The sequence below is a fragment of the Fistularia commersonii genome, chromosome 16 (assembly GCF_037954325.1).
Source record: "Fistularia commersonii isolate RoL2024-O1a breed Wild chromosome 16, RoL_Fcom_v1.0, whole genome shotgun sequence".
NCBI lineage: Eukaryota > Metazoa > Chordata > Actinopteri > Syngnathiformes > Fistulariidae > Fistularia > Fistularia commersonii.
In genome coordinates, this window is record NC_141299.1 from 14,715,001 (window position 1) to 14,742,490 (window position 27,490).

The 27,490-nt window shown below is 42.5% G+C and overlaps 1 protein-coding gene across 9 annotated transcripts in view; it reads left to right on the forward strand.

Moving 5' to 3' along the window:
* The window catches only part of ephb3b (eph receptor B3b), a 55,195-nt gene that overhangs the window by 3,136 nt on the left and 24,569 nt on the right, over positions 1-27,490 (forward strand). For all 9 annotated transcript variants that reach the window (XM_086162282.1, XM_086162289.1, XM_086162284.1 and 6 more), the window contains exons 2-3: positions 21,694-21,758; positions 26,710-27,382. In XM_086162282.1, the coding sequence (XP_086018408.1) occupies positions 21,694-21,758; positions 26,710-27,382 (738 nt within the window). The remainder of the gene's footprint in view (positions 1-21,693; positions 21,759-26,709; positions 27,383-27,490) is intronic.

A 27,490-nucleotide genomic window follows, 5' to 3' on the forward strand; every position in this document is an offset into this window, starting at 1 on the left:
AAAAAAACTTCGAATCGCTTATTCTCTTATTAATTTATTGTCATTTTTTTTTCAAATAAATCCATCGACGCAACGCGTGCCCCCCCCCCCCTCCACACACATACACACTCACACACACATACACACACACCAGAAAAAAGGCCGTGGCCCTTGAACTTCCAGCGGCGCTCGCCGACCTGGAAGCCCACGGGGAGTTCCGGTCTCTCCCACGGCGTCAGTTAAAGACTCCTTGAGATGTCACGCAAGAAAAAAATAAAATAAAATAAAATAATTATTACATAATAAACAAATAAATAAATAATTTTAAAAAAGATAGATAGATAGATAGATAGATAGATAGATAGATAGATAGATAGATAGATAGATAGATAGATAGATAGATAGATAGATAGATAGATAGATAGGCACATGCGTAAATACATGAAAAATTAAATAAAAATAAGAAGTTGAAGTTGTGGTTCTACCCACGGCAGCTCTATCCGCGGCGCCTGAAGATCAGAACCGGTTAAAATATGTCTTTTTTTTTATTGTATATTATTTTTATTTTTTTTTTTTCTAAAAGGACACTATTGTACTTCGAAGGGTAAAAAGTGAGTTTAAATCTTTTACGGTACGGAGACAAATGGGCTTTAACTCCCCTCCCCACCCTCCATTTTATAGCGGGTCCCTTCAAACCCTGGTGTGACGACACGTTTATTTATTTACGTGTTTGTCTTTCGCGTGGGGCGAGATCGCACCTCCACGGCAGCACCCCACCCCCTCCACACCTGTTTGCTATTGGATCCCCGCCGTGATTTTTTTCCCCGACCCCCCCGACCCCACACCCAACCCGCTTTTTTTCTCCTGGGAAAAATGGGAATGGGAAAAAATGAAAAAAAAAGACAAAAAAAGAAAAGGATAAAAAAAAAAAAAAAAAATTGCTGATTGGTTAAAATGATCCTATTCATATTTTACGCAAATAAGCTGATTCCCTCAAACGGTGTCCAGGAAGTGGGAATCGAACCTAAAACTTTATTTTAAACAAAACACATATTAAAAAACCGATCAATTGTACACTAGAAGGGAGTGTTTTACCTTCGTGTGACGTGAAACGCATCCACGGTGAAGACAGGGAGAGGGAGGGGGAGGCCGGGAGGCCGTCACACCCACGCATCGTGACCAGGACGCGCAACTGTAACCCTGTAAAACCTCACACACCTCAAACGCCCACAACCCTTTTTTAAACATAATTAAAAGCAAATTGTCGACTAAACGTGTCTAGGATCGCTCGGAAACCCCAAATAAAGACACAAATTACACTATTATCGAGGATTATAGTGTTCCCTTTAGGTTGTTAATAATAACCTATAATCAATCAATTGATCCGCAGATTTTTTTTTTTTTTGAAACCCGGAAATATCGCAGATATTAGTGTGTTAGTGTTATTTAGAATAAAGTGGTGAAACTGTCGAGACAACCGTGTCGGGCGTGTCAATTGACACGGATCCATTGATCTGGCGAGACCGCGGGTCCGGACGTGGGTGTGTGTGTGTGGGTGTGTGTTGTGTGGGTGTGGGTCCCGTGTCTCCACACCCGACCATCACCAATTCACGAGGGTATTTATCGGCGCGGCCCACCGATCAATCTGTAGGATAAAGGATGACTTGGCCCCTTGTTCAATAGCTGCAAATTGAAAGATAATGTGTGTGTGTGCGTGCGTGTGCGTGTGTGCGTGTGTCTGTGTGTGTGTGTGTGTCTGTGTGTGTGTGTGTCTGTGTGGGGAGAGGGGGGCGCTCGCACATGCGCACAGACGCGCACTTTGGCACTTGGGTACAAAAAAAATTAAAATAATAGTTAAAAAGTGAACGAAGTGTCAATATGAAACGTAACATAATGATAAAATTCATAATATCTTATCAGTTTGATTTTTTTTTAATGAAAAGCAGTGTTCAACTTAAATGATCTCTCATTAAATTTATATGCACACATACTGTATAATCCATAATAGTGTTTCAGTTTTGAATTATATAATATTAATAAGTATTCAACTTAAATTATCTTTCTCTCTGTGCACACACACACATATACATATACATATAAAAGCAGACATAAGCACACATATGCACACACAAAGTGGTATAAAAATATGAAAATGAACACTGTAGACATTCGATGAGGTATAATAACCTTCATGATAATAGATTCAGTTTGAATTAAGTATTAGTGACAGTGTTAAACTTCGATATTTCTCTACATTTATACACACAGAGAATGGTATCCAAATGAACACTGTAGGACAATAATGACATGACAATGATAATACTGTTTTATTTTGAATTATTAATCATTTGAACCAGTATTCAATTTAAATAATGAATATCTTCTGTCTATGCACATATAAATGTATATATATCGAGAGAGAGAGATTGACATATATATTGTTATTCAGACCTGTAAGTAGTCTTTTTTCAAAATAAAAAAGTGCTCGTGGCCAATGTTTATTTTTTATGTATTGCAGAATAGTCATATAAGTCATAATAAGAATAATAATAATGATAATAATAATAATGATAATAATGATAATGATGATAATGATAATGATGATAATAATATAATAATAGTGATAAGAAAGAGCATGGTCTATGTTTCTGTGCTATTTTGGCCCGTGTTCTCTCTCTGGTTCATCATATGTCCACACCGCGGTGGAGTGGATGACCAGCTGTGTTCACAAATGTCCTAAAGATCGGTATCAGAGTCGCAGCGCCGGTGTTCGTTTAACCTGATCCACCAAGTAAGGCAACATGCACGCGGAGGGGGGAAAAAAAAAACGGTCCACGTTCACCGCTCCCGGTACGCTCGCACCGGGAGCGGCGGCGATGGCAGAAGGCCCCGAGGTCACACGCTCCACAGCACCTACACAGAACAGATGTACAGCGAGGAACTTCAGTTCAAAATGGCGTTAGATGCTCCGGAGGAAAAGGGGGCGTCGGACGGCGTCGAGAGCAGGGGAGGGACGGTATGGGGAGAGCCATGTCATGACCCTATGGATCTGGGGCAGAACTGGATCAGAGGGGTAAAGAGCAGCAGAGCTGACAAGCGTTACAGCTGCGATGGCCGGCCGTGCAGGAGCACTCATGTGCACGGAATGATGGTTCGTGACTCAAATGGCGGCAATTGTTGAGCTGTAATTTCACATAAAAGCAAGCAGCAGTGATATCAGACCTATATTGGCTTTTGCTAAGTCTTTATAGGCGATAAGGAGATAGAAGTCATCTTCGTCATGTCGTGAGGTTACCTTACAGGATTTGTTTAGGCCTTTGTTATAAACGAAAATAGAGCGGGATACTTTTTTTACTGAAAAAGAAAATAACTCAATCATATTATTTTAACTAAATGTTTATTCCCTTTTTTTAAACAATTAATTCATTATTTTATTTTATTTTTTGCTATTTTCCAAATGAGCGTTAGCAATATTCCGCCTAAATTCATTTATTTCATTTGCTTGGTTAATTTAGATTCAAGTTTCCGTTGGTGGACCATCATTTTTATGTAGTAATATTTTTTTTCTCCCCTTTGATGCTACAATGCATTCTGTATTGTACAATAGTGGTTTCTGATAATTATCTGTACGTACAAATAATTTTTATAATTCGTATCTTGCATGGAAACACATCAACTAGGGCATTGTGAAATTACTTATTATTAGTAATTATTAATCATTATTATCAGAATTCTGCATATGGATGTAGAAGGTTAAAAAGGTCTGAAGACATTGTTTAGTGTATACCTCAATCAGATCATTGCAGTATTAACAGTATTGCTGTAGCATATATTTATATTTTTTAACTGCTACTAAAGCCGTCTGATATATATTTGCCTTTATGTCTGTATTTTTGCAAACGCATGCCATTTATAAGTGTTGGCCGTCCTGACATCTGACAGAGGGGCCTTCTGGGATGGCAGGTTTTTGACACACACTGTGGAGAGCGAGCAAGGGAGGGCAAATGCGTCTGGGCCTGCCCTTCCACGCAGACACCCTGCCACTGTCTTGTAGCCAGCAGAGCAGAACAAGAGAGACGCGCTCACGCACGCACGCACACACACACACACACACACACACACACACACACTAAGGGGGCAAAAAGAGGAAGCCGGAGAAGGAGAGCGAGATATGTTTGCACTCACAGGGGGAGAGCAAGATGGGTGGTATGTCCGAAAAAAACAGACATGCACGTGTGTTTGCTAAAATTCAGAGGTGGAGGACAGCCGGTACTGTTTGTACTCATGCTTAAGATTAAAAGATAAATAAAAGCATTTAAAACCCTGATTACACTAAGATAAAATCCATTGGATCTCAGGTGAAAGCAGCATATGGAAAAAATATAACTGAGAATATTCAGGATTATACCAGTGCATGTCATTCATTTATTACAATATGTATTTTTTCGCAAATATTTTGCAAAATCCTGTCTGCAATATCTAAACGTCCTCAGAAATAAGCCAGCCAGAAGAGGCCTTGCATTGTTACTTTGCAGTTTTTAACTCCCAGGCCACTGACCCTAATAAAGGGGTCATGAGGGATCCATGGGATGGTGTCAGCAGGCGTACAGAATCAAGAATATATATTGTGTAATTATATTGATATATTATTGTGCACACAGATGAGCGGAGCAGCGTTTGCTTTACCAGTAATATAGTCTATATTTACCCTGGGTAGTGGTGTGTGTGTGTGTGTGGGGGCTGCTAGCAACTTGTAGCGTGCATGTAGCGGTCAGTAAAACAGCAGGGCTGCTCAACCAAACAGGAAGTCAGTCATTCATTCGAGTGGAGTGTTTTTCGTCTTCTGCTGCTTTCAAAGTGCCTCTCGTTGAGAAATAAAACCAAAATCGGCGGTGATCGGATTCAATATGCGTTCCAAAAATGATAACCTCCCATCTCTGGTATTCAGCAAAGCACCCTGCCAGAGTTTAACACACAAGGTTGACTCCTCTGGTAATGATTGTTTTGCAAAATATAAAACAAATTGAGCCATATACGCACAACAACATCCGTATTTGAACATGTACATGTATTGTACCCGCTAAATATATTGCAATTACGTTTGACACGCGAAACACATCCGGTTAAATCAATGTTAAAACTCTTTTGGCGCCTTTGCATCTCGTTTTCGGCGATCGGTGAGCTACCATTGACCCGTAATCGTTGCAACACGCTCGAGTGGCGAAGGTTATCCCACACCGCTATTCCAGTCACAAATATACGTACACTTGAAGACGCCGTGTGTGTTTAGACCGACCGACCGGGTCGTTAATGTGCATTAACATGTGCGCCGAATAACCCGTTTAAACACCTTACTCATAAACGTGTCCCATTTTTTTTTTTTTTTGGCCATCGTAGCCAACCGGCCTATCGGGATGTTGGAACCCCGGAGCGCCGGACTCGGGATTCTTTATGGACATGTGATGGCCAGTACTTTGGACTTGGCGAGCTTGACGAGGAGAATACCCGCTCGGTCGTAGGAACACAGGATGTAGAAAGGGCGGAGTTTCGCGGGAGGCGATCCGCTCGGGGGGCCTCCTCCACATAATTTCTTTTACAAGCCTCGGACCCGCCGTAACAAATTTTGCCGATGGAGCAGAAAGAAAAAAAAAAAAAAAAAAAAAAAGGACGTTTGATACGCCTATTTTAAAGCGGTCATTTACTGTCTGGAGAACAGATATTTTCTGTGCGAATGCGGAAAAACCAAGAAAGACCGTGTTTCACTTCCCCTGGACTTGTTATGAAGAAATGAGAAACGGTATCTTTTAAGGTACAGACTCCGGCCCGTGTTCATTTCACAACCGGGACAACGCTTGTTTGTTCATTTCAAAATAAAAAAAGCCAAACGGCACAAGTGTCAAAGATAAGAATGGCCATCAGGGAAAAGGGCCGCGAATTAAGGGTTAGGGTTAGGGACCGTAACGGATTTCATATTTGACCTGATAAGGGGTGGACTTTGCAGTTTTTACCTTTAGCATCGCAGGTCCTGGTGTGTCCCGTTATTCTCTCACCTTATTTCACCTTTATTATGTGCTTCTCCTTCTTGGTGTCATAAAAAGAAACAAACAAACAAACAAAAAAAAAAAACCCTCGCCACCTGGACTTCCTCTACACTTCAAAAGAAGCAAGAGGAGATCTCCTCAGCTCACTGCTATCATATATATACATATACTGCTCAAAAAAATAAAGGGAACACTTGAACAACACAATGTAACTCCAAGTCAATCACACTTCTGTGAAATCATAGTGTCCACTCAGGAAGCAACACAGATTCATTTTGACTTGTTTTAAGGACATTACATCAAAGTTGGATCAGCCTGGAGTGTGTTTTTACACTTTAATTTTGAGTGTGATTCCTAATCCAGACCTCCATGGGTTAATACATTTGATTTCCATTGATCATTTTTGTGTGATTTTGTTGTCAGCACATTCAACTATGTAAAGAGCAAAGTATTTCATAAGAATATTTCATTCATTTAGATCTAGGATGTGTTTTTTAAGTGTTCCCTTTATTTTTTTGAGCAGTGTATGTACATATATATATATCACCTATTTTTTAAGGGGGGCGGGATTCAAGGACTGGACCACTTAGCTCTTTTATCCCATGCGTGCCGCGCTCGCACCAAACATCTTTAACATCTTTGCATGGTGAAGCCAACACATTTCCGCGGGAGTAGCAACAATCACATGTGACCTCCGGTCGAGATATTTACATAATCCCCACCCCGCCACCCCATGGGTCTGCAGAGCTGCCTCCTGGAGGCTCTGCCAGCTGCGCTGTGCATTTATTTAACCTCAGCTCAAGGTAAATCTGTGAAACTGTGACTTCCAGTTTATACGTGAGCGCGATGAAAGAAAAAACAACGAAAAGAAAACACACCGACACCTCTTGTCATTACAACAATTACTCCTTGGGGGGATTTGGCAAATGTGGAGGTGCCGCTTTTGTTGTTTTATTACTCAGATGGTTCCGACACCTAAGCATTTTGGGGCGGGGGGGACGACAATAAAGAGCAGTAAAATCCACAGTGTTTGTGTTTGCGTGCCGAGTCACGTTTTCAGGGTCTAGAATAAAATTTTGAATGATATGCTTTAATTCTGGGGCGGATAAGATATTAGGGTTAAGCACACAGTGGTTATGGTTTGGGTCAGGTCAGTGTAAGATAATGGAAAATCTGTGTATGTGTGTGTGCGTGTGTGTGTTGTTGTTGTTGTTAGAAAGAGAGAGAGGCAATCGCAATATGCAATTTTTAACAAATTGGAAGGGACAGATTTAGCCCTTTGGGATGGCTTAGCTAACCATAAACTAACTATAAAATAAATCACACGTATGTGTAATTTATTCACCAAAATGATGTAATTAAATCCCTGTTATCAGTTTGTGTTTATACAGTCTGAATACAGCAAAAAACTATCACATATTAAATAATCCACATTGCAAATGTGTTTTTTTGTTCTTAGCATAACACATTGCAGTTCTTCAGAAATATACTCATCATATTGAAATATAAATGTCAAATTGTGTTTTGTTTTTTTTTGTCACACCGTTTTTTTTATTGTTGTAATTTTAACAGGAATTTTATGCTGACTGCTGTGCAGGTTAATTGCATCGTGTCAAATGAAAGCTCTGCACAGCGCAGGCTGACCCTCTCCCTCTGTGTCAAGTCAGGCAATAAACAGCTTCCCTTTTTCCCTTCTCTCTCACACACACACACACACACACACACCCTATGGAAATCTCTCTAACCCACCCCAAACACACACACGCACACACACAGGCAAACTCTTTACCACAATAGAATGGTACAATGACAGCGAATGCATCATTGGGACACTTGCACTCTTGCACGTATTATCTGTGCCCAGCAAACACACACACACAGACACACACACACACACACACACACACACCAAAAAAAAAAAAAAAAAAAATCACATCCACACACACGCTGGCTTCTCAGGGTCAGAACCTACATCCCACATCCACTCACGCCTCTGCTAATGAATCAATCAGCTGGTTCCATTCATTTCATTGCTGTCAAACCCGATCGATCAGCCTTTCTCTCGCGGTCCTGGCAGAGCGCCGGGGGGGGAGGGGGGTCTCAAGAGGGGAAAAGAAGGGGTTTGAAAACATCCGGACAGTTCAAAGACCGCTCCGCTTCTTATCTGGTGTGCCCCCTCCCCGAAATAAAAGCGGTTTGATGTTGTATAGCTCTGCGTATTTATGAGGGGGGGGGGGGGGTTGAAAGAAGATCAAGAAGCCAAGGTGGCTCCTTCCAGACTTTATTCATATTTGACTTTCCTTTTTCTTTTTTCTTTTTCTCCAACAATAAATTCACACCCCGTATCACCAGGAAGGCTGGATTGTTGTATATCGAGCGGTGAATTTTCAGTTCGGTTCGCACTCTTTCCACTCAACCTCGACGGTCCGGTCGGCCGCGTGAAGGACACGAACGCCGGTTCAAGTTCAACTCGCCGAGTCAGAGTCAGAAGGTTATTAGTCATCGTCATCTCCTGAAACTGGAGCTGTTTGTGTGTGTGTGTGTGTGTGTGTGTGTGTGTGTGTGTTGTTCGCATTTAATTTTTAAGCTTTTTCTCAGTAGGTGTTGACGGAGTTGATGTCACGAAGGCCAAAGTTAAACAGGTTTGAATGAAACCGATTAGGTTAGTGAGCGAAAGGTGGGTCGCCGGTGGACCGAGAAGCGGGAGGAGACGGTGAAGTACGAGGAGAGAGCCGTCGGGCAGTCGGGGTCGGCTAAATCCATTTGGCGAACGAAAAGGTAACGGCGTGACTTGGGCGTTCGCCACTGGGCTACCATCCGAGCGTCCTCATCCCACGGCCGTGTTCCCGGCCGCAGAACCGGATCTGGGCTCGGAGATACAACGCGAAAGCCCCCATCTTGCCAATCTCTGACTCTCTGTGTGTTGATGCAATCCCAATGTAATATACATTGGGATTGTGTGACCGCTGTAAATTTAAAATTTGTATTTAGATTAGAATCAGGCTGAGACTCGATGGCTCAGGGTAAAACAATGTTTTGTGTCTATGCCTGTAAATGTAATAAGCGTAGCGATGGCCCAGAATTGCAAGTCATACTTCTGCAAACAGTTTGTTTTCATTTTAAAGAGTCGACATGCCGCCGTTGATTTAAGTCGACCATTTTATAGACTGCAAGCGACTGCAAATCATCGGGGAGCTAAAAAAATCCCGTGTTAATGAGTTAAACCCAACTCGACACACAAACTAGTTGGCTTGTTTATTTGGTGTTTACTCTCTTTTTCTCAATCTTTCTTTCCGTCGTTCATCTCGCGGACGTTCTTCATAACAGTGTCCGTAACCTCGATTAATCACAGTCACGCTGAGTCCTAATTGCGGCGTTATTTTCCTTTTACTGTTATCTCAAAACCTCTTATGATGAGCCGAAAAAATTAAAAATCCAACAGCTCATAATTAGCATTTGGTATATACAGAGGCTATTTACTGCACAGTGACTCTTTGTTGTCGGGCTACTGGTCGATAAGATCTTGCGGCCCAGATTATTTTCCAATTTTGTCTCGAGTGGAAAATCTGTCATTAGCGGATACATCTTCCCTTACGAACCGTTTCACCAAGTCTCACTCGGTATGCGTTGACAAATGGGAAACAAAGACAAATATCAGCAATAAAAACACATGAATGACAGTCTGGACATTTACTAGCCCTTTAGCTCGTAATCGTCGCCCGCAGCGTTTACCACAGTACGCAATACTGCTTGCCAGACTGTCCAAAAAATAATGATTTGGCTCAAAAGCCACAAATAGAAAACAAAAAAAGGGGATGAGTGAGCCATAATAAATGTTGTTTTACAAGGAAGAGAATGTCTAAATGGGATTTGTAAGTATCCCCTTTTGATACCTTTGCGCAAAAGCCAAGAATCTGAAGTGCCGCGGGTAGAATCGACGCGTCACGTGGCCGGACGGGGGGGTGGCCGGTTGAGTTATCTGCAAAAAAAAAAAAAAATATTTGCGGTATTATGACAAAACGCGCGACGAAACGCGCAACTTCGGTGCAAAATCTGGCCTCATCCGATCCCCCCGGGGGGGGCGGCTGGAGCTAAAAGAGCGGCGATGATTAGAGATTCAATTTGGCATTGCCATCAATCAATGTCGGGGAGATAGGAAGGATCGGTGCCGATATCCCCGCCTTGAAACCAGATTGAGTTTGTCCCTCCGGGGGGATTCACGCCCCCTTTTTTCACACTTCGTTAATTAAGCGGCCACACTGCCCTTGCATTTACTTATTTATGAATCTTGGCTTCTGCCGGGACTGGAAACCACTTGGCCTCGCCTAATTAGTCAGTCACTAATGGCGCTGCTCGCAGACGATCCATACAGCTTCAACCCCGGGTTGCTGACCCCCATTCGTTGTATGCGCAGAACCAACAAAGGGACGGTAACACCCGCGTGACCTTGATGTTACACAATCCACCATGTTGGGTGTTGTGTTTCTGCGGTATCGGATAAAGTGCTCCGCGCGGGATAATAAGGCAACACTTTAAAAAAATCAATTTCCATCCCAATCTGTCTGGGTAATTCCTCACCTGTTCATTAACCCGAGAATAGAGCCCGCCTCGGAGGTCATTAAAAAAAGAGAAGAAAAAAAACGGAAAAAAAAATAAAACAGAACGGGAGGCTTCACATTAGTGAAATATTAACACCGCGAAAGAGCGGCGGGGAGGCCATCGCAGAATTGGCGCCGCTCGTGTTTTTCGAGACGTAAGGAAAACGAGGGTGTTTTCCGACGTGATTAAATAAATGACGGCATTAGCGCGTCATCAATCCTATTACTTCAGGCTTCCCTTTTCCTCTTTGTGATAAAGTCGCTGTTCGGGTTTTGTCCCATGAGAGCGCAGACTCAGCTGTAGCGGCGATTCATGTTTATACTTCCTGCTTTGGTCGGCTCAGGGTCCCGGGCAATGACTAATCAGAGGTTGGAGAATTACCGACCCCTACCTTAGCGGACGAGCTTATGCTTTTGTGAATGATTTGAAAGTGGCAAAGCGTTGAAAAAGCAGAAGGGGAACGGAAAACACACTATTTTCGGCTTATTTCAAATTTGACGCCATTCTCTCAGAGGAGGAAAATGAGAACCGGCACCTCATTGTTGTTTATTTCCTCCATATTGCAACAGAGGAGAACCTGGCTGAACATTTGTGATAAAGGGTGACCGTTTAGGGCATTAATACCGCATTTGTCATGTTTTTAACAAGCTTTGTTTGCCGTGGGTTAGAAGGATGGCTGAGCAAGGTTGGCGGCGAAAACAAGAACTCTCAGAGGCCGGAGGTTTGTCATGAAAATGTCCTTTTTAATTGTTCCGAACAAAACATCTGGCTTTATTTACTGACCTTTTTTTTTTTCTGGATGCCTGAACTATAAGGGTGTGATATAAAGAAAATATTAATAATGATGCATATAAACCATCGGGGACATGCGTCCGTATACGTGGGCGTGTGTGCACAAACACACACAAACACACACAAACACGCTCGCCGGAGCCCATTTCCATATTTTCATTCAAATGAAAATTGAGTTTTCGATATATGAAAATCATGTGCGCGTGTGTGCGCCCCCGTGTGTGTGTGTGTGTGTGTGTGTGTGTGTGTGTTTGTGTTTTCATGTCGGTGGCCCTCCAAACTGCCAGCTTTAGTTACAAATCTATGAAGCCTGAATAATTCATTAGCCAGGGGTAGCACATATCATCTCTACATATCCCTGGAGGAAGAGACCGATAGTAGACAAGATAATACGAAAACCGTATAAACAATATGATATCAATATAACTTGAAAAAAAAAAAAAAAAACTGGAAAGAAAGAATCTGAATCACAGCTTTCTCTTCCCGATTGTGTTTAGGTTTAAGATTAGGTTCGCTTTTCCTGGAAAACATTGACTTTTTCAACATACTTCTCTCTTCCTCTTTCCTGCTCGCACAGTAAAACCCAACCAGCCTCCGTCTGTCTACAGATTTATGCTGCGTTTCAAGAATTTAAGGACAACAGGGCACCTTCGGATTAAAGTGGAGCCAAGCATAAAGTCTCGGCCCGTCGCCTGGTTTGAGTTTAGTTGACTCGCCAGCGTCCCCCCCCCCCCCCCCCCCCCCATCCTCCACCCCGGGCATGAATCAGTGATGGAATTGGATCTCGGGTTTGAGGGGTTGGGGGGGCGACGCTGAAATTATTTCGACATCCTTCATGTTTTCCGAGAACAACGACGGGATACGTTTTTTTTGACTGTCACTGCTTGGGGAAAATTAAAAAAAAAAAAAAAAAAAAAGACGTTTTTTTTTTTTTTTGTGTGTGTCAGAGCCAAGCCTTTTTGGTGAATGCGTGTATGTGTGCAGCCTCTGCATTTTGGGATTTAGGTCTGCCAGTCTAACTGTTTCTGTTCATGTGCATGTGTGTGTGTGTGTGTGTGTGTGTGTGTTACTAACTGCTGTATGATTCATCCTTTTTCATCCTGGTGCTGATGTCTCGGGCCTTCCTTGTGTCATGCCAATGCACAGAGGTCTTTATATAATTGAAGTGGGCCTCTGAAACCCCCTTGCCATATGGACCGAAGCGGTCTCGGATATCTGTCCGTCCATCCGTCAATTTCTTTTAATTGCCCAGAGCCAGTATTCTGTACGGTGACCGGCTATTGAGCGGTTTCTTCAGGTTAAATACATTAATATCTAATAAGGCTTGGGACTGCAACAATCCCTTACCACGGGATTGACCAGATAGATGAGAACAGGTAGCGGCTTGAAACCGCAGACGACAGGCAGACAGTAACTCTCGTCGCTTTTAAAAAAGATATTCCACTTTTTTCTTTGCTTTCTAAAAGCGTATTAAGATGGCAATTCTTAAAACGGGTATAAAAACGATAATAGCCTTCATGCGATAAGACGGTCCTTTCATGCGTCTCGTTGCCGAAGCCGATGATAGCATTTCCCCGTTTTTTATTTTTTTTAAATTTTTTGGATACTCTCGTTGTTTGTTGACAAAGAGTGTTATCAAATCGACTAATGCATTTGCAAAAAAAAAAAAAAAAAAAGGAAAATAAAAGCAAAAAAAAAACCCAGATTAACTTCATCAATCAGACGCTGGTATACTGCTATATTATCATAAAATTAATAATCCATAAAATAAAATCATGATCCCCTGGATCTCTCACGGCAACAAAATAATTCCAGATAAACACATTTAAGAGTAAAATATATCAAATCATCATTTGACATTAAATCTTATATTGAGAATATTAAATTGAAGAGTTGACAAGACTTAATTTAATGGATTAATTCTGCCGCCAAGGTCTTCCATTGCACTACAGGTGTGAAAACAGGATGGAGGTAAAGAGCAAGTAAAGATCCACGAGAGGGAACAGATCGCTCATCTTTTTCGTTAATGGAGCTGAAAAACGCCGGTCGATTGTTTCTGTTTCCGCTCGCGGCATTTAAACTTTGATGGTGAGTTTAATTTTTAAAGCCCTTTAAAGAATTGTGTGCCTGTTACTAAAAAGTGTTGAGTGTGTATTAACCTCCATCTTTGTCACGTGACTGATCATTGACAGGTCATGCAGGTAAACGGTAAAAGATTCCTCCGCCTTTCAGATGCGTGAGAAATGTCAGCCACGTGTGTTTCCGTCTTTTAAAAACACCGGGGCTCCGCCAGCTTTGCAAAAAAAAATCGCAACCTTATTCTAATTTTGAGACGAGAGAAAAAGGCAAAGGAGGATAGTCGCGTTTAATTACCCATCAAGTGAAATTCCCCATCTGTCATTTTTTTTTTTTTTTTCTTTTCCTTATGCCCTGCCTTTCCACGTTTTCTACCTTACAGGTAAATGAGGGCATACCTCGGAAATTAACTTAACCGACGCTCATAATTGACTGGATAATTACCACGGAGCATCTTCGTGTATCATCGGCGGTTAGCTCATGAGTCACAAGACGACGTTCAGGCTCGGCCTTCGGCGGTCTTTTTTTGTTTACTGCGTCCGCTTAGGTTTCCGAGGGAAACGGAAAAGAAACAAGCAAACCTCAAAGACCTTCGGTCGCTACCGCCAAAGTATTTTTTAAACTGTTTTAAAGTAATTGGACGCCACTGGCATGCGGAAAATCCAGACCGCATTCGGGGCTTTGCCCCTTTTGCTCGCAGACGCCAAAGCAGCTGTTCCCGGTGTAACAGGAAGTAGCCATCTTTAATTAGATTCAACATGATCATTATGAGTTTGTTCTGGAAGTTCAGTGTGTAAAGCGATCTGATAGCTTGGCGGAGGGAACGTATCGGGGAAGGCTGTGCTGAAGTTAAAAAAAAAAAAAAAAAAACGACCAAAAAACTGGCAGAGTGAGATAGAGCAGGAGAGGAGGAGGTGACTCAGAATTGCTATTGAAACAGAAAAAGGCAAAGCTGGGTGCTAAGCCCTTCTCTTTGGGTGCACGTCCATTCAAAAAGCCACGGCTTTTATTGTACGCCCGGTTCCAGCTCTTTCTCGGTTCCCCCTGTGAATAAACAGCGTGCATGTGTGTGTGTGTGTGTGCGCATAACAGTTAGTTTTGTTTAAATAATGTTTTGTGTTGGTGCATGCATTAAAGTGTGTGCATTAGCGTTATGTAAGTGTACAGTATGGGTTTGTGTTCCCATGTGATTTAGTGCTGTTGAGTCAGCCGTTGCTGACACACTAAAATTGTCAGAAACCCGCTATTAACGCTGTGAGGTAACTGCTCACACACAATCTGGTTGCACAGGCAGCATAAAAAACACCCCCCTCCTCCCCGCCCTGCACACCCTCCTGCCCCGTGTTCAACAAAAGTGTGTGTTTGCGTGTTTACGCCTCTGAGACAGATAATCATCAGCTTCCACGCATACAAGCTCACACTCATTCATTCACACAGGTGACACACATGAACACCTTCTGGGCGCGCACATACACGCATATAGTCACACATACACACACATTCAGGCGCTCACCAGTGAAATGTTTTGCATAGAAATTCACACCGAGCTCCCCAAGGACATGTTGCTACTATCACATTTTCGTACACTATTCCGGGAATCTCTGCCTCTGTCTACTACCGGAGCTTGCGCTATCGAGCTGTTATGAATGGGTTCTCTGGTTCACACGGGGCCAGCGGAGCACCGAGGAGGAGAAATAAGGGAAAGAAAAAAAAAAAAAAAAAAAAAAAAAAAGGAAACACCAGGATGGGAAGGTTGAAAGCAAAAGAAGGACGGCGCCGAGCTGGATGATGGTTCCCTGGGCTGCAGTAAAGTGATGAGTAAAAACCATCGCCGTCAGGCTGTGCGTCAACCCTCGCGCACTTCACGGGGGGGAAACACACAAGCGCACGGACGGCGGAGATACCCGCCGCCACATTTTCGCACGGATCCGCACATTCAGGCCTCTGAATGTGAATGACGGCGGCAATGAAAGAGAAGGGACTGTGGGAATACAAGAGAGCATGTACCACTTCTCTGTCCTCTCATTTCCCTTTCTGTTCTTCCCTCCGCTAACACTCCGCCTTTGTTACCTTACTACCCCCCTTGCCTTTCAGTCCCACGTTTTTTTTTTCCCTCCATTGCTTCCTCCCTCCCGTCTTTGTCCGAGCTTTGAATATCCCCTCTCCTCCGCCGCACTCCCATCTCTCGCCCGACTCCCCGGCTTGTTTTTTTTTTTTCTTTTTTCCCCTCTTTGTTTCGTTGGAATCGATAGATATTTATAGCGGAGGCGGAATAAAGGCCGGCATGTTCATAAACACACCGTTTCACACAAAGTTATGCGCAAAATCTGACCTTCGCGATCAAACCTGTAGCTTTCTAGTCGACGTCGATTTTATTTTCACTAAATCTTTTCTCACAAGTTGCGTTCACCGCTTGTCTGGAATAATCTGGCTTCGCCGTCTCGATAAGCCGTGACGGGGTTAGTGAATCCTGACATTTTCCTGTCGCGTCGTGAACCTGTATCGCTAATACAGTAAATCCCTCCATGGAGGGAGGTGGATCTATGCTGACGGGACACAGACGGAATCACACGTACACACACACACACACACACGCAGATTCATATTTACGTTAGCCGGGGTCAAACCCGCTCGCCGCTCCCCTGTGTGCGGTTTTTTTACCGGTCGCTGAGTCATTCAGAGAAATCAGACGCCGGAGGGATCTAGGAATCTCGAACCGCACGCCCGCGCGAGATGGCGCGAGATAAAACGGCGGAATTATGCTAAAACAGTGGTTACTGATGTCGGGCTTTATTTTTAGCGTGAAGGGACGGGGGCGGGGTCTGCGGTGTTATGAAATATTGTAGACGGAGACGTAGATGAACAGATTTTGCGATGAAAACGGGGTTCTGAGTGGGGTCCCTACGAAAACCATGTCGTTTTTATGACTCAAGTCTGACTTGTGGTTCGTTTGTTGACGAGTTGTTAAAGAGAAATAAAAAAAAAAAGAGGCAGTTACGCGTGTTTGACCTGCGAGGTGAGTCAACGAGTGACACCGACGATATCCGTCAGTCTCAAAATCACACTGAAGGGAACCCGATGGGACTAGACGGTTAAAAAAAAAAAGAATAGATTGCCGACTTTACGCGCAGATGTTGTGTTTCTTTTGTGCGTCCGTGTTCATCTTTTGACGTCGCCGATAAGAACTGCACGCAGAGCTTAGATGGGAAGGGAAATGCGCCAATTCATACACAAAGAAACCTACATTTCAAGGTGTTTTGTGTTAAACGGGATAGAATACAAAGAACTGTAACCCGCTTTTCGGTGTTAAAAGAAAGCTTAGCCTCTCGACGCACTAAACATTGTCTCACACACACACAAACACACACACACACGTAGTCATGTAGTCACACGGGGTATTGCGCACCTGGTTTTTACAGACAGCCGCCCTCGGGGCTACCTGTTCGTCAGATCCTGTGTGTGTGTGTGTGTTTTTGTGTGTGTGTGTGTGTGTGCGCACGCTTTGTAATTAGGTGAGTTAGTGAGAGAAGGGTGGAGGGAGGGGTGAAGGCCAAGCAAGCCAAGGGGGGGTGAAGACAAAGAGGCCTGTTTCATTGGTACAGGAACCAGATGAGACTTAGTGAGTTCTTGAGAAAGGCAATGATTTCCTTGGTTGTGATGCAGCCACGCAAAAACACGGGCACCTCATCCATCCATCCATCCATCCATCCGTCCGTCCGTCCGTCCATCCATCCATCCGTCCGTCCGTCCGTCCGTCCGTCCGTCCATCCATCCATCCATCCATCCATCCATCCATCCATCATGTCCATCTTTGATTTTGACCACTTCCTTTTAATCTCTATTAGAAATCCACACTTTCTTTAACCTCTCCCGAGTATTTTATCCGAAAGGTCGTCACACGTCGCCTCAGACACACACACAGATACATATCAAATTGAAAATAAAGAAACCTCGTATTGTTAAAACTCGAGTATTATTCAGCCTGGAGGTTGTTTTTTTTTTTTTTTTTAACAAGACGAAAATAATTGAGGGCAGGGAGCCATTGACGAAAGGGCAAAGACGCATGTTTGCTCCCCTACGGACGGAGGGGAAAAAGGGAGGGGGGAGGAAGCAACGACGTTACAAGTGTAAGATGGAGAGGCTGCGCACGATGAGAAAATAAGGGACAAGAAAGACAGGTGGACATTGAGCTTATTTGCCGGGGCAGTTGCAGTTTGGCCCTGTTAGCACAACCACGGGACAAGCCTCTTGTGGGACGGCCATTGTTGCTTGACTGACAGCGAGTGCCAGCAGGGTGAAGTATGTATGTGTTTATGTGTGTGTGTGTGTGTGTGTGCGAGTGTGTATGTGTGCCAATGGAGAGGGGTGGGGTGACCGGGATTTTGTCATTGGGGGGCAAGTTCGTCCCAGAATTCCGCAGAGGGATCCCCTTTCGCCTCTTTATGTCACTGCAACCAATTACCATGACTGTGACTGTGTGTGTGTGTGTGTGCGTGTGTGTGTGTGTGTGCTTGATGAAGGGGTGGTCTCGCCATAAAATGGAGGGGACTTCTCCTAATCATAGCACTGTGGCTCCACACAAAGGCAAAAAGGCTGCTTCAACAATTTGAATTTCAATAGCGACTCTCCTCCTCCTCTTTTTTTTTTGCTCCTCCGGAGTTTCTTTGCCGCCGCCGCCGCCGCCGCCGCCGCCGCTTCACGTCAGTCGACAAAAGCCGAGCCAACAAAGATAGCGCACAAGTAATCGGGCTAATAGCGCTAATAAGTTGAACGCGGGGGTCTTTGCTCTCGGTGTTGACTCATTTCACTGTTTCTCGGGCCGAGGACAGACTCAAGTGTTTGGCAACAAGCGAACATAGCATTTTAATGGAATAGCTACCCCATGCCAGGTTGCCATGTGCTCGGTGTGTTTGATCGCAGGAAAAACACACACACACGCACGCAGCCTGAAGAAGAGGTCTGGAGGAGATCATTAACCCGTCCAAAAGGTCAAAGGGAAAGATTTTGGTGACGTTGTTTGGTAACAATGTCCTATTACCATTGTCCCCATCAATTCATCAATTCACGTCATTATTGAATGGACTTTTTTTTTTTTTTTTCTTAAAGAAATTCAATAAAATGTATCATAGCGACTCTAGCCGTCGTTCTGGTCGGGGGAGACGTTGCGCTCGTGGCGGTCACTTCTTTCACGCGGTGAGATCATAAGAGGCTCCAGTCACCTGTCTGCTCGTGACCTTGGCACAATCACATTCCTCCTTGTCAATAATAATAACAATAATAATAATAATAATAATGATAATACTTTCTTTCTCCCCTTCCTTCAGCTAGAACCTCTCCTTTTTTTCTTTCAAGATGTCTGCTTGTTTGAACAAAGACGTTTTAGAGCCTTGTAACTATGTATGTGTGTGTGTGTGTGTGTGTGTGTGTGTGTGTGTGTGTGTGTGTGTGTTGGAGGCAGCAGCCATAGGGACAAATGCTTCAGTGGCCTCCCCTGTTATTAGGCCTGCCTTGTCATTACGGGATTAGAACGTAGCGGTTGGCTCTGCTTGTGTGCATGCATGTTTGTGTGTGTATGTAAGTATTTGCCCCCTTCATTTCACAAGGCGTGTTTTTATTCCTGCAAGTTTTTTTTTTTTCTTTTTTTTTATTCCCGCAAAATCGGAGCGTGCAGCCAGAACAAACGCCAACTCCATTTTTTGCTATGTTTGTAATGCTAATCCCCATGTGCAGTTGACCTATATTATCCCTTCGCTAAAGTCGTCGCTTCAGGTTATCCAGTCACTTGCTAATTGAATAGCGGGCAAAAACACACTCCTCCTGTATGCAGACCCGCAGATCGACGCAAAAGAAAATCCAAGATGGAGAGAGAAGACAAATGAGGTCGGGCTTCTGAGTGTTTAGCGAAGAAACGAACGAGAGAAACTATTCTGAGGACAAAGGCACCAAGAAAGGATAACTGCGGGTATCAAATCCACGTTCCTCATGAACACATTATGCCGGATATAAAATGTAAATACGGAAAAACAGCATCTGCAAAACTGGATCTACAAAAAAAAACACCTTGCATCTAAATACTGAAAGATTCGCACGTTCATTTTTTTCTTTTGAATTTTGTTCCTGGTATCTTCATCTCTCTTTCTGTTTGTCTTGTTGAAGTAGTGAATTATCATTTTCAGCAAGGTCACATCTCAGACAGCCGTAATAATGATAATAATCAGCCAGCAGCAAGGGTGTATAATTTGACACACACACACACACACACACACACACACAAACACACCAGTTTACCTTAAGGTAGAACTGTAATATTCATTGATGGAGTTTCTGGGATGTCAGATCTCATTTGCTTTAAGCGACAACTGTGCTTTACTGCTGCGTACAACAAAGATCATTCAAAAGCACGATGCATTCAGGGTTCGTTGAAAACGCTTTCCACGTTCAGGAAGCAGGTAGGAGAGAGAGAGAGAGAGAGAGAGGGAGAGGGAGAGGCACACATCACTTTTGTGATGAATGCACCAGCTTAGTGTCTATTCAACTGCAAATGCATAGTTTAGCAACCAGAGCCACTCCCACTGAGGCGGTTTTGTGTTTTCCCGACGTACGAACACGGGCTATTTTTCCCAGAGGGAACAAGAATGAGCAAAATATGATTTTTTTTTTTTTTGGTACATGAACATACCTGCTTTTGTCTGAACTTTTTCGTAAGTCACCCCGGCTCACCGGGCCGGCGCTCGCTCACGCTCATGTCACTGTAATTCAAAGCATGTGGGGCTGCAATTCAACGGGAATTCCCAGCTGTAGGCACATGCCATATCCACAGAGCTAGACATAATTCACAAGGCTTCTTTGAGTCCCAGCGCGTTTGCGCGTGCACGTTTTAAAGCCAGCATTGAAGCTCCCGCAGGTTTAACCCCTTTAACTGAAAATAGTGGCAACGGAAAAAGGCGAGCGACGCGGATGACAACTTGCGCAACATGTCCGGGGACAGACATGCACGCTCGCTGTCGTTTTATCATCTTTTACTATCTTGTAGAACAGCGAGGCGGTTAAGATAATAACAGTAGCTACATACATCGCCTTTAGCGCCAGGTAGTTAAAGACTCCACATTAATGGCCTTCCTTTCCAGCTCAAGTTCAAAGAAATGAGAAAATATGAGCGGAAGACATCCGGGTCCGTTGAAATGATGTACACTGCTTAAAGAAAATAAAAGAACGCAACAATAACACATCCTCGATCTGAGTGAATGAAATATTCTTATGAAGTACTTTGGTCTTTTCATATGTAAATGTGCCGATGACAAAATCACACAAAAATTATCGATGGAAATTCAATGTATGAACCCAAGGAGGTCTGGATTTGGAGTCAGACTCAAAATTACAGTGGAAAAACACACTCCAGGCTGATGTAATGTCCTTAAAACAAGTCAAAAATGAATCAGTGTTGCTTCCTAAGCAGACACTTTGATTTCACGCGAGTGTGATTGAATCGGAGTAACATTGCGTTGTTTCCTTTCATTTTTTTTGAGCAGCATATATGTATAGATCTGGATAGATAGGTGTGTGTTTGCGTGCACTCGTGCATTTGTGTGTGTGTTTGTGTGTGCGTCAAGAGACCAGTTGCCCTTAAAGTGTGCACTAATAGAAAGCGGAGCCAATTGAAGCATATTGACCCCCGTTCCAGTCAAGAGCCCCTCTTTTGTGACACCAAACTTTTACTACCCCCCTCTATTAAAGCCTTCTGTCTGGCTATTAATCTTCCGGAGTTTTACAACCTGTTGTTCACTGTATGTGTGTCAAGAAAAATAAAAGAGGGTGTCGCAGAGCCCTGTGGCAAGAGGAGCGGTCGCGCTGTGGGACCCATTGTTGTTTCCTATCCTCTGCATTTAAAGCAAATCTGTAGTTTAGACAAATTAGCCGGAAAAAGGAGCTGCGATAAAATATTTCATAAAGCATTACAGATCAGCCACCTCTATGTCACATTCATGCCCAAGCACGTGCATTATCGCAACATACAATAGTTCTTTGTGCTAAATTGATACAATCCTGTAGTCGTTCAGTTGTTTGATATCAAGTCAAAGCGGCGGCGGGTTCCCTATCGCACTGTGATTTTTTTTACAGCGCAATAAAATTATGTAAAGTCCCATTGAACTCTTCTGTCGCTTAGTTTCTCTGATCCGCAACCTCTCCTTTCTGCTTTCGTTCACAGAGACACTGATGGACACAAAGTGGGCCACGACAGAGTTAGCATGGACTGCGCACCCTGAGACTGGGGTGAGTTTATTTATTTTTTCATTTAATGTAAATCTATTTTATTTTATTTTATTTTATTTTATTTTATTTTATTTTATTTTATTTTATTTTTTATTAATTTTATTTCATTTTATTTTTTTCTGGATGGCAGAGACACTTTCTCTGTGAACTGTGTCCATCTTTGAGTTTAAATAGCCTGGTAAACCAAGGTCTAAATTGTAAACAATTTTTGTGGAAAAGCGGCTGTAACGACGCAGGGTGACATATGACCCCTTTTAACACCGGCCTAGTAAATAGAAAGCCAACAAAATCTTTTCATCTATATTTTTTTTCATGAACTAGCAAAACGTCAAAGACTGAAATCCAAATCGACCAAAAAGCCCACGCTATTGATGGCGCCATTGTTCTTTCACATGTGGTCTCCAATATGGGCCAAAGGGGGAAAATGAAAAGTTGACCTCTCCTTAGTTGGACTCCAAAGGCTCTCAACACTCCTCCCTTTGCATTGTGTGGCCTCTGACTCAGCCCTTGTATTCAGAAAAGGTGGCCCCCCTGTGTTTTTCTGTTTTTGTTTTTTTTCTGAAATGAGTTTTTACTTCGGCACCCTGGCAGAGAAATGACACCCCGGCTGTCCGAAGTCACCGGACGCCTTCATTCCCATTACCCTTTACTTCCGAGTTATAAGAGGTAATGAAGAAACCCCGTCCACCGACGCTGCAACAATCAGAGACAGACACCTCCATAACCTTTTGATTCAGTTCCCATCCTTTCGCATTCCTTCCTGTCTCTCCCGCCCCGACCCGTCCTCAACCTACGACATGGCGCCAATGGTTGAACTCCAATAAAACGGGATAAAGACTGAAAAAACAAGCAACACCCGCAACAGATGCTCCTATTCAAGCCCCGCTTGAATTCCTGTTTCCAAAATCACCCCCAGAAAGGGTTTTCTTATACATCTTTTTTTTAATTTCATTCTATTCTTTCTATTTTTGTTTTAATTAATTCTTTTTTTTTTTATTTATCATTCAGTTTCATAAAACAATCCATTGTTTTTTTTCAAGTTTTTCCAATTTTCCAATGACGAAAAAAAACATTTTTTCTCTCGAGATATCAGTTTTTCATTAGTCTGACTTACAACGGTTTAAGATAAAAAAAAAAAAGAATAAATGAATTAAAAAAAAAACTTGTAGGTGAAGATTTAACAGGGGCTGACACAATAGCTAGGAGAACAAATGTATTTTGATAGTTGACATTAAGGGGAGCGCAAACGGACACGGGGGATTTTAAATCCCGATACACGTTGAATCGCACAGTGCGAGGAAACATGTTAGGAAATAAAATCAATCCCGCTGAGTGTCGGAAAAAGACAAACTCACAAATAGACAGAGATATCTCAGGATGCTGTCCGGCCTGTTTGAGTCACAGCATGGCTGTTTGGTTTCACGGTGTTACGCAACTCACACACACACACACACACACACACACACACACACACACGGACACATTTAATCTATGTATGTCACCTGTGGCATCTGTACACCATGTCATCTGTTTCCCTTGCGTGTGTTCACATGCTATTTTTTTTTTTTTTCCATTCTCAAATGGTTCACCTTTATTTAAGTCAGGACAAGAATTACCCACTACTCGATCATTTAAGATGATTTAAAAAAAAACAAACAAAAAAACAATTAATTGATTTTGAATGGATTGGTTTTCGACTGTAATAATAATTACCGCAAAAATAGCAGATTTTTCTTTTTTCCTTTTAAAACAAATAGAAAACAATAAAATAATGAACCTTCTTGGCTCCAGGACAAAGAAGAGTTTCTATAAACACATGCTTTACAATATTTCGATTATCATAGCAATTTTTTGCCTTCACGACAACCGGAAGGCAAAAAAGTTCCTTCTCACTGGTACGGTTTCATTGAAAAAAAAAATCAATAAATAAAAAGGAAAAAGCTAAGCTATTGCGTTCGGGGCAAAGCTCGTGGGTCTGAATGCCTGTAGTAAAGAATGCACGTCTCTTTCATTTGTTATCGAGATCTCTCTGCCGTTTCCCCTTTTGCACGAAACCTCATTTCTGCATACATTTCCCTGCCGTTGTCTTGTGCGGTAACAGAGGCTGTGCTCTGTGCAGTTCCAACTATTTAAAATGTCACATCGATTAAAACCTTCCCCCCAAACTAAGTCCTCCCCGGATGAATATAAAAAGAATTGAACATTTTTAACTGGAAAGGCAAAGAAAAAGCGGCCCTTGCAAACGTTACGCGAGGATTCGTCTGGCTGGAAATCAATTCCGAGAAACTTGACCCTTTTCACATGACCTACTTAATTCAGTCAGGCTGGGTAAGCAGGCGGTGATAGTCTTTCGCCATAAATCTCTGTTACACGAGAACGACCTTTCTTTTCTAAATACACATTTACAAACGCTCGCGTTCACATCGGCGCAAAGCGGGCGTCCCGAAAAAACATACACAGAAGTTTGTGCGCACACCCACCCACACACACACACACACACACACACAACCACAAATACCGGACTGCATTGCTCCGGTGCGTTGGTTGATTTATTACGCTGAGCTAAATATCCGTTGGCGGTTCATGCTTTTAGCAATCTCATTGACCTGCCTGGTGATTATCGATTCCCTCCGGTCGCTTCCCTCCTTCTCCTTGTCTCTTGTTGGGCCATCGCTTTTAACGTCACAGCCGAGCTGTAACTGTTCTCCCTCTCCTCCTCCCAGATCGCACCCATATCCCGGTATTCATTAAAAAAAAAGTTCTGCACTTCATCGGAAACAAGTGCTCTTGAAGATAAGAATAAGAATAAGAATAAGAATAAGAATAAGAATAAGAATAAGAATAAGAATAACTGATTATTGATTATCGGTTATTGAATTGTAAATTTTGTAAGTTGTGTTGGATAAAAGTGTCTGCTAAATGACTGTAATGTAATGTAATGTGATGTAAAAAAAATAACAATAATAAATAATAGTAGAAAAAATGTATAAACAGTAAAAAATAAGAGAAAAGGGGAGAATAAGAAATACAAATAAACTATAAAGTGTCTTAAGTAACAAGTGAAAGAATAAGAATAAGAATAAGAATAAGAACAACTTTATTTATCCCAAAGGAAATTGATGTGCCAGAGTTGCAAGAAAAATATAACAATAATGAATAATAGTCAAAAAATTGTATAAACAGTAAAAAATAAGAGAAAAAGGGAGAATAAGAAATACAAATAAACTATAAAGTGTCTAAAGTAACAAGTGAAAGATAAGGAGTGCACAAGAGTATAAAACAATATTGTACATGTAGCTGTTATGAAATATTACACCGTTAGATCCTTTTGGTCGGTGCCTAATTCTGGAGTTTCAGATGTGGTCGGACAAAATAAACTCCTACGAGGGCATCCATACCACTTATCTGAACATTTAATGCTTTTAAAGAGTTTTTCTTGTCACAACAAAAAGTAAACGTAAGTAAAAGTATTTGCATACATATATTATGTGTATATACTATATTTTATTTCCTCATTCAATTATCGTCAAATTTAGTCTTTTTTCTCTCGAGGCCTTAAGCAACTTGTTTGGAATTATTTTGCACTGTAAATACATTTGTCAGGCCTCATTGAGCTGAAAAAAAGCTCTCTTACTGGAAAAGAGAGGCACATGCATATTATATATAATTGTATATATATAAACACTGCTCCAAAAATTAAAGGGATCACTAAAATATCACATCTTAGATCTAAATGAATGAAATATTCTTATTGAATATTTTCGTCTTATATATATATTATTAATATTTATTATATCATAATATAATATACATTATATTATATAAATTATATATATACAATCTTACTAGAATGTGCTGACAACAAAATCAAATTATCAATGGAAATCAAATATATTAATCCATGGAGGTCACACTCACAATGTAGGTGGAAAAACACACTCCAGGCTGATCCAACGTTGATGTGATGTCCTTAAAACAAGTCAAAATGAAGTGGACAGTTACATTTTACAGAAGTGTGATTGACTTGCAGTTACATTGTGTTGCTTCAGTGTTCCCTTTATTTATTTGAGCAGAATATTTTTATTATTTCAGTGAAGTATTATGTGTTTTTCACATTCACTCGTCTTTTTAAATTTAGCATTTTTGAATGTCTCGTAATGCATTATGCAACTGAGTTGGAATTATTTTGTATTTAGAATATATTTGTCGGGCCTGGGTTCAGCTAAGAAAATAAATAAATGCTCTCCGTCTGACTGGAAAGGAGAGCAGATCCCGCAACACACTCCCTGACACCACACCATACTCACAAGACTCCCTATTTGAAGTCGGATGATTTAATTGTGGCGCCCTCATTCAGGATTGAAAAATTGCATTAGATTCCAGTGTCTCACAGCAAAGCTTTCTCCATTTTACTTTGTGTGGACTCATTTAATGAAGCCAGTAATCAAAGTTTAGAAAATGTAATCCAATTTTATCCTTAGTAATTTCCCCCTTGGGTACTGTAGCGGCATTGGAAGATGTAGGAATGTTAAAAAATAAAAATAAAAACAAAACAAAACTGGAAAGCATGAAGGTTAGGGGATGCCTCCCCCCCCCCCCCCCCAGTCCTATTAGAGGATGTTGTAATTATTGCGCCGTAATTGACGCGTAATTGGTTGTGAAGCAAAGTGTGCCGCTTCCAAACAGATACGAGGCGAACGCGCCGCGGTGGCTCCGTGCTGAGGAGGTGACAAGTTGCCGTAATTGTGATGAATTTGCAGTCCTTGTCCCGCCCTTTTTGTTTTTTTTTATTTTTATTTTTTAAATTGCACAACGTATAGATGAAAGGTCTAATAAGCAAAGGCAAGAAAAAAAGAAAACGACAAGAAGTACAGATTCTGCTCTAACATCCAAGTATCTCCAAAACCGCGTTCGTATCCGACTAACTTGTCTTTTTTTTTTTTTTTTTCAGTGGGAAGAAGTGAGCGGCTACGATGACAACATGAACCCCATACGGACTTACCAAGTCTGTAATATACGCGAGGTCAACCAGAATAACTGGCTGCGCAGTGACTTTATACCCCGGAAGGATGTTCTACGTGTCTACGTGGAGATGAAATTCACAGTGCGCGACTGCAATAGCATCCCCAACATCCCCGGCTCCTGCAAGGAGACCTTCAACCTCTTCTACTACGAGTCCGACTCGGACTCGGCGACGGCGACCAGCCCTTTCTGGATGGAAAACCCTTACGTCAAAGTGGACACTATCGCTCCCGACGCGAGCTTTTCTTCCCTCGTATCCGGAAGGGTAAACACAAAAGTGAGAAGCTTTGGGCCGCTTTCCAAAGCCGGGTTCTACTTGGCCTTCCAGGACCTCGGCGCTTGTATGTCGCTCATCTCAGTGAGGGTTTTTTATAAGAAGTGTTCCACCACCATAGCCAACTTTGCAGTTTTCCCAGAGACGGCGACCGGGGCCGAGGCGACGTCCCTGGTCATCGCACCGGGGACGTGTGTCCCAAACGCCCTGGAGGTGTCCGTGCCTCTCAAGCTGTACTGCAACGGAGATGGCGAGTGGATGGTCCCCGTGGGCGCTTGCACCTGCTCCGCTGGATTCGAACCAGCCATGAAGGATACTCAATGCCAAGGTGAGTGTTTCTGGATCCCAAACTTGGAAGGTTATCCGGTGTATTTTGCGGTGATGGGTTAATCCCGGTCCACCCGGGGCCGAGGAGACGTTTCGCAAAATGTACTAC